The 20,127-nt window shown below is 33.0% G+C and overlaps 2 protein-coding genes across 3 annotated transcripts; both read right to left on the reverse strand.

The window, feature by feature from the left end:
• Positions 1-3,155: 3,155 nt before the first annotated feature.
• Positions 3,156-12,458, reverse strand: LOC102627277 (glutamine--fructose-6-phosphate aminotransferase [isomerizing] 1). 2 transcript variants are annotated; one of them, XM_025100059.2, is made up of 11 exons: positions 12,129-12,458; positions 11,055-11,227; positions 9,194-9,305; positions 8,414-8,559; positions 6,590-6,766; positions 5,116-5,476; positions 4,775-5,025; positions 4,578-4,692; positions 4,221-4,476; positions 3,967-4,135; positions 3,156-3,484 (listed from the first exon to the last, which is right to left on the reverse strand). In XM_025100059.2, exons 1-11 carry the CDS (start codon positions 12,370-12,372, stop codon positions 3,401-3,403), a joined length of 2,088 nt encoding a protein of 695 aa, XP_024955827.1. In that variant the 5' UTR covers positions 12,373-12,458; the 3' UTR covers positions 3,156-3,400. The 2 variants fall into 2 exon arrangements, with proteins under 2 accessions (XP_024955827.1, XP_006480441.1); XM_006480378.3 differs by having other exon boundaries at positions 6,590-6,754; positions 12,129-12,457.
• Positions 12,459-16,765: 4,307 nt separating this feature from the next.
• On the reverse strand, positions 16,766-19,062 carry LOC102626995 (thioredoxin F-type, chloroplastic-like). The gene is made up of 3 exons (XM_006480377.4): positions 18,672-19,062; positions 17,135-17,234; positions 16,766-17,043 (listed from the first exon to the last, which is right to left on the reverse strand). Exons 1-3 carry the CDS (start codon positions 18,992-18,994, stop codon positions 16,909-16,911), a joined length of 558 nt encoding a protein of 185 aa, XP_006480440.1. The 5' UTR covers positions 18,995-19,062; the 3' UTR covers positions 16,766-16,908.
• Between the last annotated feature and the right edge of the window lie 1,065 nt (positions 19,063-20,127).

Raw genomic sequence — 20,127 nt, forward strand, 5'->3', positions numbered from 1 at the left:
TCATCAATTATATGGCAAACTTAGCAGAAGTCAACATTTGAAGATTGAGTTGATTGAGGGAGTTAAAACAAATCTTGAATTTCATATTGGGACTGAGTCTTCAAATTGTCATAATCTGCTTTCAAATTATCATAGTTTGCCTTTAGTTGGGCCATGCGAGCTTTCTCTTCAGTCAAACTTTCTTCTAACTTAACAATCTGCCTTTCAGAGGCTCACTTAGATTTAATCAGAGTATTTCTTTCTAACATTAAACTTTTGATTCTTTTTTTAGATACTTGGATGGCACAGCTAAACTGCAGTGAAATGAACAAAAATTTTAATAGATGGACATCAGCAACTGATTGTGTTGAAACATTGAGAATAAGGAACCAAAATATACCCGACAAATGTTGGTTAGCATGATGTTCATTGGGTCATATCTTTCAATGTGCTTCACGTCCTTCGAAGAAATGTACTGAGGTCAAAGTTGGTTGAAAGAATTGAGATATGTCTGAGCAAGGTCCTCCCAAGCAAAGCTCGGTAAGTCCTCCACCAAAGGCAAGGTCCCTTGGTTGGAATCTGATGGAAAATGAGCAGAAGCCGGAATGTTGGTAGTGGTAAAAGAGTTAACAGATGGCGGATAAGCAGCCATATTAACAGCAGGTAGAGGCAAGGTTTCCCTTTGAGGATGATTGGAAATAACAGCTTGGGAAGATGACCCTTCAACATGAAAAGTAGGCTTATCCCTCAGCTTTCTATTAATCTTAGCAAGAGGAAGCTTCTCAATCTTCTTCTTTTTGCGAGCACCGTCATTCGCGGAAGACATGACTAAAAAAAAAAAAAGACGGAAACAACAGTAAATACTCACCAAAAATTTGGGTAAGCAAAACTTGAGAAGAGATGGAAAGAAAAATTGATTGTTGAACGAGAGAGAGAAGACCAATTTATATAAGTGATAATTGGCTTAGATGGTGGATAGAAGAGGCAACAACCGATATATATAGGCGAGGAAATGACTATTTTAAGCTTTGAAAATCAAGCTCCAAAGAGCTAGGGGCAACTGATATCAGTTGAAAGTGAGGCATGCAAATCTATGCACAACAAGTGGAGTAAGAAGCATGAAAGGAAAGCATGGAAGCATGAAAGGAAAGCATGGAAGCATGAAAGCATGGAGGCATGAAGTAAGGACGCATGAAAAATAAAATAATTAATTAAAGTGGAAGCATGAAACATGGAAGCATGAAAAGTCAAATAGTTAATTAAAGTGGAAGTATGGAACCATGGAGCATGGAAGCATGGAACATAGAAGCATGAAAAGTCTAATAATTAATTAAAGTGGAAGCATGGAAGTATGAAAAGTTTAATAATGTGGAAGCATGGAGCATGGAAGCATGAAGTGACGGTAAGGGAAAAAGAAAAGGAAAAAAGAAAAATATAGAGGCTTAAGAAACCAACTTTGAGAAGGAGATAAATATAGACTCCGAATCATACTCTAATTAAGTGGTCGAAGTAGATTGAGATAAAGAGATTTCAACAACTTAGAATATCAAAAAATTGTATTATAAATAGGAAGCCCTTGATGCATGGGAGGCAATCAAAAAAACATTCAGAGGCAAATAGCTAAAAAAAAACTTCCTTATAATCATTATTGAATAGAAAAGTTGACTCTTTTGATTCCCCGTGGCCGTAGGTCAAGTATTGAACCACGTAAATTCTCTGTGTTTTACTTTTTATATGGTCCCGTTTATTCAATTTTCTATTGACCGAAAACAAGCGTCAACAGTTAAGAGAATCAATAGTTGAGTAAACGAATTCTCGTGCAAGTTCTTGTTGTCAAGGACTATCTCACCAATTGAAAACATCACAAGACAAACCATATATAAGCCTTCTTTTTAGCTATCTCTAAAGCCAATGGTATTCTCTCCTAATGGAAAATAACCCCACAAAGGTTTGGCATTGTGATTAGCTTCTACTAGAATAGATTGATAGAAGGATTATTTAATGAAATTTTAAAGAATTGGTTGATTAATTGGATTTATGAAGAAAAATGAGAGGAAAAAGAAGAGCAAAAAATAGTTCCAATTGATCCTACTCCAAATCTACGATGTGATAAAATTTTGTCTTTTACTTCTCGAGTTTTTATTTTATTAAAGGACACTTATTTTATTAAAAAACTTATTCCAAAAACTTGACTAAGTGCCTGTTTGGTATGACTTATTTAAGAGCCATAAGTGCTTATTTAATCGTATAAGTACTTTTTAAAAATTTTTATGGTGTTTGGTTATTTTTTTAGTAGAGTTTTTTAGCTTAAATAAGCTAATTTACCTCTACTAGCAAAAGCCCAAAATTTGAGCTTTTGGGAGTAGAGGTTATAGAGCTTTTCTAAAAATATCTAATATAAAAAATATTACACAGTTTAATGGTTCAAAAGTACTTTTTTTATTGACAACCAAACACCCAATGACTTTTTGTCTAAAAGCTCTATTGGTATAAGCTCTAGTGTTATAAGCTCTATTTAATAAGCTGTACCAAACGGAGCCTAAGTGATTTTTACTTAAGAGTGGGACTATTGGCACTCCTCTAAATATCTCTTAACACCTCTTTTCTTTGTTAACTCCATTAAAATATTTTATATAATTATAAAATTCTTTTAACACCTCCATCAATGACAATAATATTCTTAATCAAAATTTATTAGTATAAACTCTATTATCTAATTTTTATTATTAAACTTTATTTCAACAATAAGATTTCTTCCACTTAAAAAAGAAAAATTCCTTCTTTCCATATCAACCACTAGTGGTAAATTTTTTACTTGACAATTAGAGAAAAAACAACTTTTTTAAATTCTAAAATATTAGATTTTTTTTAAGAGAAAAAAATTATTTGACCTTTGAGTAAGAGTTAATTAGAAATTGTCCTATTTTATAATTTTAATAAAAGTTAAATTATAAAATAATTAAAGGGATTTTAATAGGTATTTGGAGGGGTGTCAATAGTCCCACTCTTTACTTAAACAACTTGATTTAGCTAGCTGCCCTCATTTAAATCTGGAAGAAATAGGGATTGTAAAAATTAATTTAAGTTTTGCCCACCCTCTTTATCTTTTGAAAAAAAATTTAAAAAAAAAACAACGGACTTACTTGGCCACTTGGGTAAGGATAACATAGACCAAGTCAACTAAATTCTTCAACTCCTTTCTTCTCATTCTAAGATTTGGTTTCAGAAATTGATAGCGGTTGCATACATAATTTAACATTGACACTACCACTCCACCTCCACACATATTGCCTATTTCTAAGTTGTACAACCTCAACAATACAAGTTAACAAATATTCCTGATGGTCTCGATGCCGAAATTGGGAGAGATTTTTGCTGCCATACATACAAGATGGATGCCGCAGCATGAGGTAAAGCTAGTTTACTGGGTTGTCACACTCTTGGCCAGATTCCGAGGCTGATCAACATTGTAACCCCTTAGGACAGTGAGATGATACGCCAGCAACTGCACCCAGAAAGTGTTGTCATGATTTATCAGAAATCCCAATCAATTATTTTCTTAAAAAAAAAAATAAAGCAACCAAACCAGGATTCATATGAGAAGGATAGTAATGTCAGACCCAGAATGCTCAATTATTTCTTTTATTCCGAAGAAGAGAAGAGGCATAGTTTGTTGAAATTAACCAGCTAGGAATTTGAAATTAGGAAACCCTACTTGATGAAATGAGAAAATGATTGGACAGGCACATCAATGCAAGTTCCTAATTTTCAGGAAACCAAAAGGGCTTCCAAATTAGGCTAGTTGCGGTGTCAAACACGCACATATGCAAGCCAGCATGAATGCATGCAAAATTCCCCGTCTGTTCATCTATCTACATGATCTTTTTTATTTTGCATCAATAGAGAATTTGTCAACTAACGAACTTTGAATAATTGAATCTAATGATGCACAAAATATAGATATCCCGAGCTTGGTTGAAACACTACCTGCAACGGAACTATATTAATTACAGGTTGAAGACAGTCCTCTACTTGAGGAACTTCAATTACGCGACAAGATCCACCAGGAAAAATAGATGCTGCATCTCCTTTCGAACACATAACTATCAACCGACCTTTGCGAGCATGAAGTTGCTGAATAACTGACTGCTGCTTGCTGTCAACAAATGAGAGATGTTAATACTAAACAAAGAAAAAATTCAAGATGATGAAACTGCTGCCAATCACATTAAAAATCCAACCTGAAGCAAGCATCACGGGTAGCAATTACAAGAATTGGAAGATTTTCATCAACCAATGCTAAAGGACCATGTTTCATTTCACCAGCAAGTATCCCTTCGCTATGCATAAGTGCCACTTCCTTCACCTTTAAAGCACCTTCCAAAGCCGTTGCATAATTGTATCCTCTTCCGAAGACAAGAAGGGACTGCTCAGCAATCAATTGTTTTGCAAGAACTTTCATTTCCTGGTCAAGTTTCAGCACCTCTCTAACTTTGTCTACAAAGAAAAAAGACAATGGAGATAAGTACTTCGCGGGTACAAAGTAGCTACAGAAATACTTTGAATGTGAAAATCAAGAAAAGAAAACCAATGCTTACTTGGTAAGTCACATAGACCATCAATTATGGCCTCCCTTCTTGCTTGAGTAGATATTGTATCACCTCCAATTGCGAGAGCCAACATGGCCATCACTACTATTTGGCTAGTATATGCCTGCGTTAGTAAAGATGTTAGTATTGTCAAGCATTTAAAGGAACTTGAAATTAGATTAATTCTATATGTGCGAGATCTTTACCTTTGTACTAGCTACGCCAATCTCTGCGCCAGCATTAATATGAACGCCACAATGTGTTTTCCTAGCTATTGCACTACCAACAGTATTGGTTATACCAACACATAATGCACCATTTTCTGAAGCATATTCCAAAGCCTGTAATGTGTCAGCAGTTTCACCAGATTGACTGACAAAAACTGCTGTATCTTCTCTATATATAGGAGCTTGCCGATCCACCAAATCACTAGCAATCTCCATTGTAACAGGGAGATCTGTGTTACATATATAATAAACAAGAATGATAATCAGTAGAAAAAACTTTGAAGTCAGGACGATTTTATTAATAATCAAAAAGCACTTACCAGATAGTTCTTCCAAGATGGGTCTTGCAGCTAGAGCAGCATTATAACTTGTACCACAACCAATAAAAACAATCCGTCGGCTTCTTCTGATGGTTTTTAAGTGATCCTTCAAACCACCTAACAAAACAGACTTAGCTTTGCAAGAACCTCCACGTATGAGTCTCCCCCTCATTGTTGTTGTTAGAGATTCTGGCTGTTCATGAATTTCTTTCTGCATATAGTGCTCATAATTTCCTTTATTTATTTGTTCAACCTCCATCTCAAGAATGGATAATGCACGTTGGACTGATGCAGGTCTGGCATAGGTACCACCATTTCTTCCCTTGGCATTATCAAACTTAAGAATTGACACAGCTCCATCCTGAAGTAATTAATCCAATTAAAATAGGCAAAGAAAGAAGTAAGTAATGTGTTGTTAAAAAAAGCATCACAAAGGTAGGTTAAACATAGAATATTCAGTTTCCATTTTGTCTAAGCTTTACTCAGGAAGTCAGGAGGTTTAGTTCAAAGCAGTCAATAGAAAACCAGATACTCATTTAACAAAAGTTTCTGCCTCGAATAACTGCTAAAAACATATCAGTTCCTCAATGTTCAACATGCTTATTGGAAGGAGAAGCTACAAATGCCATTTTATATAGGATACAGGTAACATTCAGAAAACCCATTAAATTGGCTCTCCTGGAAAATCAACACCAGTTCACAATCAATCTGGCCAAAACATTGGCTTTCATGGATATCATTGGAAGGTGCTATTCACATACTAGTATTGGACCAATCATATCTTGCAAGTTTGCATGCTTATATTCACAAGTGATGAAATAACTCTTAAGCAATGTTGAATGTTTGCAGTCTCTTGTAGATGATATCATTGTTCTTTTTCCCATCCAATTTATTTGTTTTGTTTTACCAGGCAACCCACCCCCCCACCCACGCACAAATACAAATCAAACTAACCCCATCTAAGATAGTGTGGAGGGATTCAATTCCTAGACCTCTTGCTTGAAATCACAATGTCAAACCAACAGGGCTATCTCCTAGGTTTTTAACACAAATAGTCCTTTTTGCCATAAATTTAAATTACCATCATGATACCATCTTTATCCACTAAAATCACAAAATCTATTGCATATTCTTTGTTTTGCTTTCCATTTTCGCCAGAGGGTCTGATAAGGCTATTTTGTGGCCTTTTTCAGCTTCGGGGCAATTTTAGTGTTTCCTTAATTTAGGGCTATTTTACAGTCGTTGATTTATGTAATTAGTTAAGACACTAATTCAATGCATAGATAAGGTAGGTTAGTTGTTGCCGGCTCCTCTGTACGTCAAGTCCACATTTATTAATTACTTTCTCTTTCAATACAAGATTTCAATCCCTTAAAAAAAGGGAAATAATAGCATATTTAGTATAAAATTGTACAAAAGTAAACTCAAATACATTTAAATCACAAATAAACTCCATAAAGGCAACAATGAGTACCTTAAGATGAACAACTTCACCATCTTCAATCATCAAAACCTTTTTTGTATGTTCAACAATAGCATTTGCATCACTTGATAGAAACAGTTCTTTGGGATGCCCATTCTTCGAGAGGAATTTATCATCATGAAGAGCTGGTCCATTGTTCAGATCTTCATTTAATTCCTGACGTAATAACTGGACTTGTTAACATGGACAAATATTGAAGAGAAAAATGTAAGATTTACGATATCATGAACTATTGAACTGCAAATGACCAAATAGTCAGGTAAAGTTTTCTAGAAAGCTTCCAACTTAACTAAGCTTCAATCCCAAGTTAAGTGACCTAAAGAAGCTTCCAATGCAACAAATTCATAATCACTTGCCTCCTTACATCTAGATAAATGGGGGGAAATGGGAGATATCAAACTGCATAACTACATATTAAGGACAATCAACAGCATCAAGATCCAGTATATCGGTCTTGCACCAAAGAGTATACATTTATTATGATACTTAAAAATATACATAAAATAAAATACACAACTAGATAAAAACCACCAGCTTCACAGGATAGCTAAATCAAAGCGATCTATTACATAGCCTTTCCCTAGCAGCACTCTAGAGAGCAAGGATCAAATCAGGAAATCTTTTTTTGCCAGCCTTCTAACATAGACACACAAAAAGGCAATGAGAACTCAAGCAATCTGGTTCAATTACATTATCTCTCATACCTAATGCAAAAGATAATATTTGGATCTCAACAAATTAATATTTCAAAAAGACTGTTAAGGGATTTACAGCCATCAAGAGTTTGGCATCCTTCAGATGTGCATCAAGGATGCATCTCAGGTCATCAAGGTAAAAATTTTCTACTAATGGACGATGTCATCAGTATTTGAATCCAAACCAGCCACCGGCCCACGATTAAGTTTGGGTGAGCTGGGTCATAAAGCCCTCCATTATGTCTTCTTTTACCATCAAAGTTTACTAAACTACACAATACACATAAATTTATTCACATCCCCACCACTAAATCTCAAACAGAAAAGCTGTACATCTTAAGACTAAGGAAACAGGAAAAACCCAAAAGGATTTAAAACTCTTTCTGATGAAACAAGTTTGTTAAGCTTGCGCAAAAAAAAAGTTTGTTAAGCTAAAATAGAAGATGCGGGCTTCATGAATAAGTGATTAGACTTAATATAGTTTTGATTATGGCTGTTTTGTCCCCCTTAAAAATTATATTCAAGAGGTTTGGCACATCAATTCTTTTCTGATATTTTTTTATACAACACAATTAAAACATTCAATTTGAATTTCAGAATTCGAAATTTTAAGCAACCTATGTTAATTTACAAGCAATCAAAAGTTCTATTTTTCACTCTTTAAATGATTGGCTTACTTTACAAAATTCTCCGAGTTCAAGCTCTCAAGTGAAGCAATGTAGTATAGACTGTTTAATGCACCATAATTAGCTTCCTCCAATTAATCATTTTCATATCAGAAACAGCTTTTATGTCTATTTTTCATTGCATAGCCCATAAATAATTTCTGATGAGCAATACTTGACTAAAATTCACCAATGAACTAGTTATTGACTATATACCGGCAACCCCCAGAAAGTTGATGGAAAACAAAGAGTAAATAAGTAACCCGTAAAGATTAAGCAAGCCCACGATAAACAATGCTATAAGTTAGAGACTTGATTATTGTTTCCAGATCACATCGCCTAATTTAAGAAATCTAACAATCAATGTTAGTTCATAAACCAATTTTATCATGAAGAGCCAATGCTATTGAAAGCTTGATTTCAATTTATGATGCATATTATCACATATAACTTACTTTAACACCAAGAAGCAATGGGCTACCACGCTTGCATGCGATCAGCTCATTTGGATAATGCTGACTTTTGAAAATGAGAGCATATGCTCCTTCAAGATGTCTCATAACTTCAACCACGACTTGACTAAATGTGACAGGTTGGTCACCTGCATCTCAAACAATGAATTGTCCAAATTAGTGTTGTATTAGCCTAGTGAGATTTGAGATTAATACAGAAAGAGGGCATAGAATTTCTGGAAGACACAAAGCCAATTACAGAAAATGCACTATGTGTTGGCAATGATGAGGAAACCAGAATGTTTGGATATACTTCTGTTACACAAAAGTACGTATGTTCCATAACAACATTACTTATTGTAGCTCTGATTAAAAAGAGATGTCAACCAGGCTTCTCTATCTTATTCTTCCAACTATTTTTTTTCCGTGTTAGTATGATTTATTTCATTTATTTTGTATTTTCTGTGTAACTATTACCTAATTCAGTAGTTAATTGCTACTATCATTTCAACACTTGATTTACCTAAAAATCATAATCAAACTCTAATTGTCACTTTCACTGGCAAAAATATATAAAGATCTTTCATCAACTGAAAATGCAAAAGGGGGACGACAGAGGGTAGGAAAGTTGCATAATGTTTTTTTTTTTCAAAAAAAAGCAAATTTAAGTGCATTATTAGAAGGAAAGATTAAGATGCATGATGTGAATTGTAAGATGAAAAGACTAAAATCAGATTCTTCAAATAAATTTTAAAGCAATGCATTCTTCAGTTGGAAAACTACCTTCTTCTTCATTTGCTTTGTCAAAAACAAACTTAGCAAGCTTTGGAATTACTTCTGTGTCTGTCTCAGATTCAAAGGTAAAACCATGCCGGATTAGGGTTTCCTTCAACACCTAAAGACGAAATAAACAAGAAAAAAGATCCCAACATAAGGTGAAAGATAACAGAAACCACATTTAACTATAGAAATGAAAATTAAGTGTGAATTTAAATGGAATCCAAAAGACAAAGCATAGTAACAAAAATCATTGCCATGCTATTGAGAATAGCACAGAAGACCAAGTGAATCTTGAAGTTGAACATGTTAACTGTAACATCATACAAAGCACAGAGAAACAAAGAAAAGAAACTACTGGCATATCAGATATAGAAATTAAATTAGAGCATAAGGCTCCATTTGGTACAATTTCTTCTAGATACAGCAAAAGGCTCCATTTGGTACAATTTCTTCTAGATACAGCAAAAAGCTCCATATCGTACCATTTGTTCAAGTAGCACTTACATAACTGAAGCTTTAATAGTATGGCTTTGCAAATAGAGCTCTTAGCAGCATGTTAATGGTTGTCTAACAGTCAATCTTACAAGCACTTCTAAATTAACAGACTAACTGGTTGTGCAGCCGTAATAGTGCTGTCGTGGCAGTAATAAATACCGAAAATAAAAAGAAAATGTTTTTTTTCTTTTTCAATCTAAAACTATATGACAAAAAAACTGATTATATATCAGAAAAACTTGTTCAAATAGTTCATATAACCATTTAGAATGATGTCATTAAAAAAGGGTTAAAAGTATATTAACGTGGGTTTCAATCAATGAACAAAATACAGTTTCGTTGCGTGATGGTGGAATTTGTAAAGCAATAGAAAGTAGTTTAAAGAATCTCATATAATTTACAAGCTCAAAAGGAGATCCTGAGAGAAGCTTGATGTTTGTTCTTTTTTCAATAAGCGTAACTGTCTCAAGAATTAAAAAAAAATTACCCCAGTAAAAAGTAACAACTAAAAGGATTTTGAAAAGAGCTTTTAACAAACTATTTAGCCATTTCAAAGCCACACAAAGGAAGCTAAGGTTCAGGCAGCCATCACTAGAGTATTTCAATGATACAGAATGCTAAAATTCTCCACAAAGTCCATCAATAGAGCATCGCATATATTCAGGAATTTCCTGACATCCAAAACCTATTTTGGAAGGATAAATTTCAACTATTTAATGCTGGAAAAAAAAAACAAAGCATTTCCGATAATCAATGATAAATCTCACAAACAAAAGAACACAAATTAATAATTACTGTTAGAGAAAGAAAGAAAAGTTTATACCTCCCATCTTCCCCAAACTTCTTTTATTTAATTCTAAACATGTCCCTACACTCTGCAACTGGAAAAATATACTTTTGCCTATCATCAGCTTTGCATTTATTAATCAGCAAAGTCTGACTGCTAATAATGCTCCTAAGACTTCTTGGCATCTAGGCTTATATGACTTCTTGGCATCTAGGCTTATATGCTTAACTAGGTCTGCTCTGTGGTCGGTTGTCCTAAAAGACGGTGATAATTTTGTTTCTAAATACAAAATATAACCAAAATCAAGTGGTCAGCATTAAAAGTAAAAAAATCTTTCTTAAAAGAGATATCAAATTGCCTCAGTTTCCAACACAAGCCAATACACACCGTGCAAACTACCTAATCAAAGTCCTTGATATGTATAATTCCAAAGCCTATCGGAGTATAATTTCTACCGTAAAACAGTAACTCTAGTTTGAAAAATATGTATCAGTTTCAAAAGGAGTGTCTATCACATTAAGTGATATAAAACAAACATTTGGACAACAAAAAAAAAATAACAGTGTTGCTACTTAAGCAAACCTCATAATTGGTAATAACTCCATTATGAACAACCAAGAACTCATTCCCAGCACCGGATGTCTGAGGATGACTATTCCTTGGAGCTGGCTCTCCATGAGTTGCCCACCGCGTATGTGCTATTCCAGCATGAATAGAAAATGACTCCTCCAAATTCAATTCTGTTTCAGCGACCTCTGAAAAGCACAAAAAGAACCATTAGGTCTGCCCACAATGTTAATGAAAAGCAAAACCACAAACCACAGCAACAGGACACCCTTTTTTCAAAGGAGTAGTGCCACACGTACATAGTAAGTACCGACTCTTTTATCCCAAATAAAATTGCCAAAACAATGTGGAATTTTGAAAAATACTTATTACCTTTAACAACCTCGTTTTATTTTCTTAAGGTGACTTTAATATAAGTATAGTAGCAAGTGTAGTTGTAGCTTGATTTTGAATGAAGATAATACATTTAGCCAATGCTCACCCACCATATGAGCTAAAATACAGAAACGGATATAGAATAGGAAACAAGAATCAAACAAGTGAAGTTATTGCATTCTATATTCCAAGCAACCAAACGGGGGGTGAGTTTGGCCCACTCACATGGCAACATTGACCCCATAATTAGATAGAATCAGCTTAATATTCATCTCCTAGTTCCAATTTTAATTATGATAAATAAATAGATAAAGACCATTTATAAATACACAGCATTTGATAGTAACAATTCGGTCAACCCGACTACTTTGACCCGAACCCAGACAACAAAACTTTATAGCTACAACGTGACGGAACTAGAAAGACAATCACAGACCGCCACTGGATCAACCCGATTATACTGATCCGAATCAGAAAAGACACTGACATTCCCAAAACATTTGATCAAACTTAAAAAAAAAAACTTAAAATCAGCAGACTTTACGTAGACGAATCCGACAAGGAACTTAAGATAACTAAACAGTACTTTCTTGCAAGCTAATTCCAGGTCAATGCCACTAGATTAACCCGCCCGACCCGACCGGTACCACAAGAAAGCACCAAAAAACCAAAATTAAGTTAAATAAATTGAAAGGAGATGAAGAATTTGCAGACCTTCGTAGACGGATTTGACGAGAGACTCGATGTTGCCTTCTTGGCGAAACACGAGCGGAGGACAGCCATTCACCGATGATGATGGTGATGGTAATGGTGACGGTGATGATGAATCGTCGATGCAGATGCCAGCGGAATCGTAACCGCGGTACTCAAGGCGACGGAGTCCGTTAAATAGAACTTGAAGAATGTAACGCCGTTCTCTGTTAACTCCGTAATTCAAGTAAGCAAATATGCCACACATTTCTTTCTTCCAATTATTGTTCAGTGATGATCAGTTTCGTTCGTTTTCTTTTTTCGATTTTGATTTGAAAATGTTCAAGTTTAATGGGGAGACTGGTTTGTGCACTTGTGCTCCCCAAAACCCGTCAACAAAATTATAATATGAAGTTACCAAAAAGCCCTCAAGATTTACAAGACCATCTTTATTCTGCCGGGTATTAAAGTTATATTTCCCATTCTAAATGGGCCGAGTTGTGTAAAAAGATTCAAATCGAACATATTTATGCAATTAGAACTTTTGAAGATATTTATGTATTAGAGCACCCATTTTAAAGTTTTTATTTTTTTATCCTTTAAATCTAAGTGATGGAAACGGGACACCATGGGTGGGTTGAGATATTTGACTTTTGACTTTTGACTTTTGACTTTTTTTCCTATGTTCCGTTCTGGTACAGGGAAGCTTCCATTATTGCGTCGAGTTGCTGACGTGGAATCTCGTGATTCGATGGATGTGTTGTTAGTCGTCATTTAAAAGAACACTTGGCCTTCGGTGCTGATTTGAAGAATATTAGAATAATGAGCTCATTTTTAAAAAAAAATTTGATCAAATAACGCAATTAAATTTAAAGAAATTGTTATTTAATTTTTTTAAATCTATCTGCAATTAAATCTGGTTTATCAAATAACAATATAAAAATAATTAACGGTTAATTTAATAATATTGTAGATTTTTATTTTTCCTTCTTACTCCTATGTTTTGGTATGGGGAAGCCTCCGCCACGCAGCGGCTGCAGCAGTCTTTACATATTACGTCAAGTTGCTAATGTGGAATCTCCTTATTGAATGGATGTATTGTTAGTCTTCACGAAGATTTGATTCTTCAAACCATCTACACCAAAACTAACACCGAACCATATTTTACACTATTTTTAATGTAAAATATTTTTTTAATATAACACTAAAACTAACACCAAAATGGTGTTATGAATAGTATTGCACCATATTTAGTGCAATACTATTCATTTGGTGTTAGGAAAAAAAACTCAAATATCCTTATTATTTTTCTTATTTACATATATATCTTATTTTATATAATATTTTAAGTTATTATTATTATTTTTGTTATTATTTTTATTTTATTTTTTAATTTTTGAATATTATACTAATATTTTTAATTTCAGTGCTGGTTTGAATATTGTGCTTATTTTTTAAAAAAATTGTAATCAAATAATGCAATTTATTCCAATTTGGAGGAGGACAATAAAACTTCAATGCCTTATTTTAAAGTTTCAAATAACACAATTAAATTTAATTTTTTAAAAATCTAACTGTTAGAATACTAAAATAAATTTTTTATTTTATTAATTTTAATTTTATTTTGATATCTCAATATAATTGGTTATAAAATAATAATAATCTCTTTAAATTTAATTATTTTATTCCTAAATTAATAAGGATAGTTTTGGATTTTTATGATATATATGTGAGGATATATATGAAATTATATTAAGTATAAAATTTATTTTCAAAATCAGATTTTGAAAAGCTACTTCTTTTTTACTTTTTAAAATTTATTGTAGAATAACGTGATTTTGCTAAAAATAATTTTTAAAATTTTTTATCAAATACCAAAAATTACTTTTGAAGCTATCCAAAGTAATCCCAAATAAGCCCTAAAACTTCAAATAAAAAATTTATAAAAAAAAAAAAACCATCAAACGAATTTGTGTGTGGTAGAGTAATAGTAAAATAATACATTTCATCCAATTTCCTAAAAAGAAACTAATATGTAACAGCGTGGTACAAACACAAATTTTTGTAATAAATAACTTGAAAAAAATATAAGGATTCAAAATAAATAGTTTAATACAAGGAAACCTAAACCTTTCAATTGATATTGTTTGCAGTTGAGGAATTAACGCCTCCGAAGTTAAACTCAAGTTGCAATAAAATTATAATTATTTATACAAAATATCTTTATTTAACTATCCCCTAAAAAAAAGCCCCTAACTAACCATTATCTCCACAAATAATTTCCACTAAACCACAAATAATTAACTCACTACTTGATAATATTTTATACAATAATATTAAAGATTCTAATTTTTGAGTCTAAACTCGAACCTAATTATATATCACTCATCTATTGAATGATAAATATAAAATTATTATTACTCTTTTCTTTCATCCAATAAATAAATATAAGATCGATTTGAACTCAAATTTGAATATAAAATTGATATCCCTAATACTATTCAATTTTATACTATTTAAATAAAATAATGAATACAGCAAAAAAAATTAATAAATAAAATATTTTAATTAAAGTAATGATCCTATCAGTCATTTCCGCACTTTCGGTTTACATAGGCCCTACAGCAGGAGTGCAATTATGATTTATGTCTACAGTCTCGCACGTGCTATCAAATCACTTGCCAAATAAGTGATGCTTTATTATTTTATTTAACTTTTATTTTTCTAATAATATATAATTGTATAAGTGATAAATTTAAGGGTTTGTATTTGTGAATCGAAAACTGCTTTTAAAAAATTTGAATAGGATACATAAATTCTGAGTTGTATTTTTTTATATTTTTTATGTTTGAAAACTGTTTGATATAATATTTAAAAACTGTTTTTAAATTTTAAAATTTGTAAAAGCATGTTTGATATAATATTTGAAATTACAAAAATTAAGGATATGCATTTGTTTGAAATTGTTTTCAAGGAAATTATTAGGGAATCACCTTAAGTTTATCTTGTTATTAAAATAAACTACGAAAGTTTGAATTTGTTTAATTTCTAACCTTAAGTTTGCGGTTTGTACCAACCATCCACCAAAAAAATAAAATTACCTTTACAAAATAATTACTATTATAATTTGTGTTTACTTTTGTTGTTTTTTTTATAAGGTAATTATGTCTTTTTCGTAGATGACTAAAGACAGGTTACAAACCTATGGTGGAAATTGAACAAATTCAAAAATTTATAGTATTTTTTATAGCATGGTTATCTTAAGGTAGATGACTGATAATATCCTTTATTTTCAAGAATAATATTTAATAACATTTTACTTGTAATAAAAAAAGATAACTTGAACCAAAGTTGGTTAGTGTGAGTGGTTCGGCACTCTCACTCTTTAAGAGAGGTCAGGGGTTCAAGCTCCGTTTTCGTATGGAGTCACCACTTTGGCCAACACTTTACCCCTTACGGGCTGACCTGGTGCGAGCGGGGATTAGTTTGGGTTGTGGTACGGGCTTAAAGGTACCTCCTATAGTTGGGGCTCACTCAAGACCACCTCGTGGTTCAAACAAAAAAAAAAAGATAACTTGAAACTATAATTTCAAATATTTTAATACCAATGACACAATGATGATATAATTTCTAGGGAGATATTTATAATAAGCATATATAAATAGGCAACTTTGGACTAAAATAATATAATAATTAACCCACAATTGATATACAAAACAAGCACAACGACATATAAGCAATAAAAATAATCTAGGAACAAATATCTCTGCTTTTGATACCCTACTCTATTTTGATGAAGACTGGTTAGCCAAAAAGAGGAATTTGAATCAATTAAAAAATGAGTTATGCTTTTTGAGGGGCTAGTGCCATGGGATGAATGTTTTAGACAACACATTCGGGTAATGCTTAGATAACTTTTTTTAAAAAATTAGTAAGTCTTGAGCTTCTCAACTATTTAAGCTAAATTGTTAGCAGAAGAGTTAGAGAAGAATGAGCAATTGAACCAAAGAAAATGTATATGATTCACAAAAGTTTGTGGTTACAAGAGTTTTGAAAGTTTACTTACAAGTTGGTTGTTACTCTCGCTTCAAATGGCAGGCGCCAAGTCCTATTTTACAAGTTGTCTCTCCGCTTGCTTAGTTTAAAATATTGTAAGTCTAGAGAATTCTCATAACTTGGAGAGAGCTCCCATGTCTACAAGGCTTAGTGTTCTACAGAATTATGTACACAAGCTACATGCTACAGTATCTATGTACAAGTTTAGAAGGCGTTAGAGATGGAGCATTAGAAAATAAGCAAAAAAGAGGATGCAAACAGCTTTTTTGCATTTTGCCAAAGCTACCCGCCCTACTAAACAAGTTCAATGAGACTCGATACAATGGGCTGGCTAGCCTTTCTCTCCGGTTGACCGGGGCAGTATCGACTCCAGCCGTTCCTCCAACGCTAGCAGGCATTCTAGAGACAAGCCAATCTGGCACACGTTGAACTTGTCAAGTCACCTTTTTGGGCAAAGAATTTGGGCTTTCCTTGGGCTCCATAACTCATTTCAAAGGGCCAGGCTCGGGCTCAGCCGGCGAGGCCCATTACCATCCCTCTAGTGGAAGGAGGCAGGGCAGTGGGTTTTGCCCTCTGAAGGTGGGAAATGAAATCAATTGAGAATATAATTGCAATTGCTTTCCTTCATCTCAACTACAGTTTAACATACATAAATACATACAAGTGGAACAATCAATTATTCTCAAGCACGTACACATTGCTGATCATATTGCTTATAGTTTACAGGAGAAATAATAGGAAAGAATTTTCAACCGGATCTAACAGCATCAATGGCGAAAACTAGGTCTTCCAATTTGGCCCCCGTCACTTCCTTTACAACCTTATTGTCTTTCAGAATCTTGAAAGTAGGAACAACCCTTATTCCAAGCTCTTTCGCCAATGACTACCGATAATTTTATCAGGAATTTTCAAATGTTAGATAGAGAAACTCAAATTTAGTAAAAATATTGAGATTATAATACAAAGCTAAATACCTTGTTCTCTTGGTTGCAATCAAGCTTTAGAAATATAACATCGGAGTACTTTTTGGCTAATTCTTGAAATTTTGGAGCTATCACTTTACAAGGACCACACCTACAAAATACAAGAAATATCATGCTTCTGAAATGAAAGAGAATGCCTTCACCAACCAACCAACCTCACCATTGTAGGAGAAATGAAAGAGAATGTAATCAAAATAACTTAAACCTCATTTTTTCATGCTTCTGAAAAAATATCATGCTTCTGAAATGAAAGAGAATGCCTTCACCAACCAACCAACCTCACCATTGTAGGAGAAATAAAAGAGAATGTAATCAAAATAAACTTAAACCTCATTTTTTCACAGCTGCCAAAAAAAAAATTCAAAAAAAATTTCTAAGAAAATTCTATATAGCCATTTTACAATCACAATGATTGTTTTTCACGATAAAAATGTTCAAGTAATTAGCCAACTATGCCATTGTCAACCCAGCAGGCCAAGTCTAGCACAAAAGGGTTTTCTCCATCTTTGACTGGTGTTTGTGCTGTAGAGGTTGGTTAACTTGATGGAATAGAAAGTTTAGTTGCTTACAGGCTATAGATTGAAACAAATGACAAAAGAACAGAACAGAAGCTACCATCTAGACAGAAGGGCTTAAAAGAGTGAAAAAAGGGAACCAAATTAAAAATATGGCAGATTAATGAGATTTTCCCACAGGTATAAAGTATGCATTAATTGTTTGATATAATTGAGAGATATAGTAGCTTTATACAGCTACAAGTGTTTTTGAGAAAAAACTTCCTGGCTAAGTGGTTCCCCCCACCCCCAAAAAAAATAAAAAATAAAAAATAAAAAAAGAATTGCTTTCAAGCTCTTTCCTGACTTAAAAAGCTTTGGTTTATTTAGGAAGATATCAACACATGCACTTTGGGCCTTTGAGAGTACTTTTGACATTACCCAAAACACTCTCTAATCATACCATTAATCAATGCTGGAAAATCTTTAAAGACAATTCAGCCTTTTAGTGTGTTTAGAAAGTGCTTTTGGCAGTACTAAAAATCACTTTCAAATAGCCGAAGAAACGATTAGGCCAATTTTCTAGTTTTTGTTTGAAATTAGATGTTACTGCCATTTTTTAAGAAAGAATAAGAATCCAAAAGCATGTGGAGTGTTTCCTTTTTCATTTTTTCCTATTTTGAGAAGCACTAAATAATTAATTACCATTCCATATTCAAATTTCTAGTTACCTGAATTGAAGTGCTTTTCAAAAGAACAATTTTGTAGACGACCCTTTTGCATAAGCACTTTTACTCAAAAATTCTTTTGAACAAAAGTACTCGGAAACCAAAAGCAAAAATTAATTTAAACTAAAATTAAAAACCAAAAAAAAACTATTCCGTAGCACTCATAATAAATACCCAAAAACACCCATAATTCCACTGAAATTTCCACAATTAAATTAAACATATTTCATATTAAAAAACAAACGAAGCAAAACTATTTTCAATTTTATTTTTTAAATTAAGAAAAGGAGAAAGAAATTCAATTACCATTGAGTGTACATATCAAGAACAACAGTCTTATCACCGGCGGCCTTAACGATGGGCCAAAAAGTATCCTTATTTACTTCAGTGACCTCTCCCACTGTGGCCCCCGCAATCTCCAAGCTCGATCTCACCGTGAAAACACCGCCGTTTAGCTGCTTATTGCTCTTCTTATTCGCCTTCTTCGCTACTAATGACGAGGAGTAAGAGCCGGTTCTTGAGCTTGAGACTCCCGCTGAGAAAGCAGAGGCTGTGATCTGGTGATTCCCGGAGCACGGTACCGACGTCGGAGATCGGACCGTGGTGGAGGAGAATTGGAGTAAAGACATTTTGATTTTTGTGGTGGAGAGTGAAGTAACAAAAATATGTGTTTTGTGTTCCGTGCTCTTGCAGAGTGCTGAGCGAACTTAAAAAGGAGAGTAGGATTTTGTTTTCTTATGGATGAAAAGACTACAATACCCTTGTTGGCCTTTTGTGTTTTGATCATACTTTTGAAAAAATTCGATGAATTTTGTTAAATTTTGATTAGATGAATATTCCATTAACTAATGGATCTTGCAAAAGTAAATAATAAAAAAAGCTAATATATTGGGACTTTCATATCAACCGGTCATTGTGGAGATTTATGATAAAAATAATGAGTTTTAAGAGAATGATTTGTATTTTTAATGTTAAATAATCCTAGTAAATGGTAATTAATATTGATGCAGCAAGATAGCAGAATGATAGATTAATCACATTATTTAAATTTGAAGATATGGAGCCCAACAGCTCTTGATAAAATGAATGATAGAAAGTGTAATATTTTAAAAAAGAGTAAGGATTAAATGTCAGTATTATCTGAATTACTCAACACCATAAGATTTGAAAATAAGTATAGACACTAGGTATCGCAAGGGAGTTAATGACAACGCCTCGATATTTTATATTTAAGCTTCTATTTTAGATCTTTGAACATATATTATGAATATTCGCTTATCAAATTAAAAACTACACAACTTAATTAAATTTCAATTGTTCATTAAATGCGATTCAAGATTGGGGGGTATTTCGGTCAATTCGGGATATTTTGTTGCAGATAGTATGAGTCCATGAGAGGCCTAGGGAGGATTTTCTAAAGTAATGACGGTGAAATATTGAAAACAATAACTGGATTATATGGTTTTGAACAATTAAAAAGACAAAATTAACCTTCGGATATTTTATGTTGTTTGAAAAATATTAGAGTAGTTTGGTCATTTCATTAATTTCCTTTTGTGGCGCCATGTAAATCAAAAGAAGAGCCGTCCTTGATATTTGTTCATAGAAAAAAAAAATGAAATACAATTTTAATTTAGATATTTTCAGTTTTGATTATTAAACAAAAAAAATGTACTGTAGCCATGAATTTTAATGCCGCGAAATTTTCTGAAACGAACGTGCAAGTTGCTAAATTCGATCACGTTTGATGTTTGATTGTATA

The sequence above is a fragment of the Citrus sinensis genome, chromosome 6, assembly GCF_022201045.2.
Source record: "Citrus sinensis cultivar Valencia sweet orange chromosome 6, DVS_A1.0, whole genome shotgun sequence".
Classification (NCBI taxonomy): Eukaryota; Viridiplantae; Streptophyta; class Magnoliopsida; order Sapindales; family Rutaceae; genus Citrus; species Citrus sinensis.

Coding starts and splice junctions, on each gene's coding strand:
- LOC102626995 (XM_006480377.4), bottom strand. CDS start 18,994: ATGTCTTTACTCCAATTCTCCTCCACCACGGTCCGATCTCCGACGTCG. Junction 17,235..18,671: donor CTTGATATGTACACTCAATG/GTAATTGAATTT, acceptor TGTATTTTGTAG/GTGTGGTCCTTGTAAAGTGA. Junction 17,044..17,134: donor ATTGCAACCAAGAGAACAAG/GTATTTAGCTTT, acceptor AATTATCGGTAG/TCATTGGCGAAAGAGCTTGG.
- LOC102627277 (XM_025100059.2), bottom strand. CDS start 12,372: ATGTGTGGCATATTTGCTTACTTGAATTACGGAGTTAACAGAGAACGG. Junction 9,306..11,054: donor GAGTTATTACCAATTATGAG/GTTTGCTTAAGT, acceptor TTTCGTCTTTAG/GTGTTGAAGGAAACCCTAAT. Junction 8,560..9,193: donor CAAAGCAAATGAAGAAGAAG/GTAGTTTTCCAA, acceptor TTTGAGATGCAG/GTGACCAACCTGTCACATTT.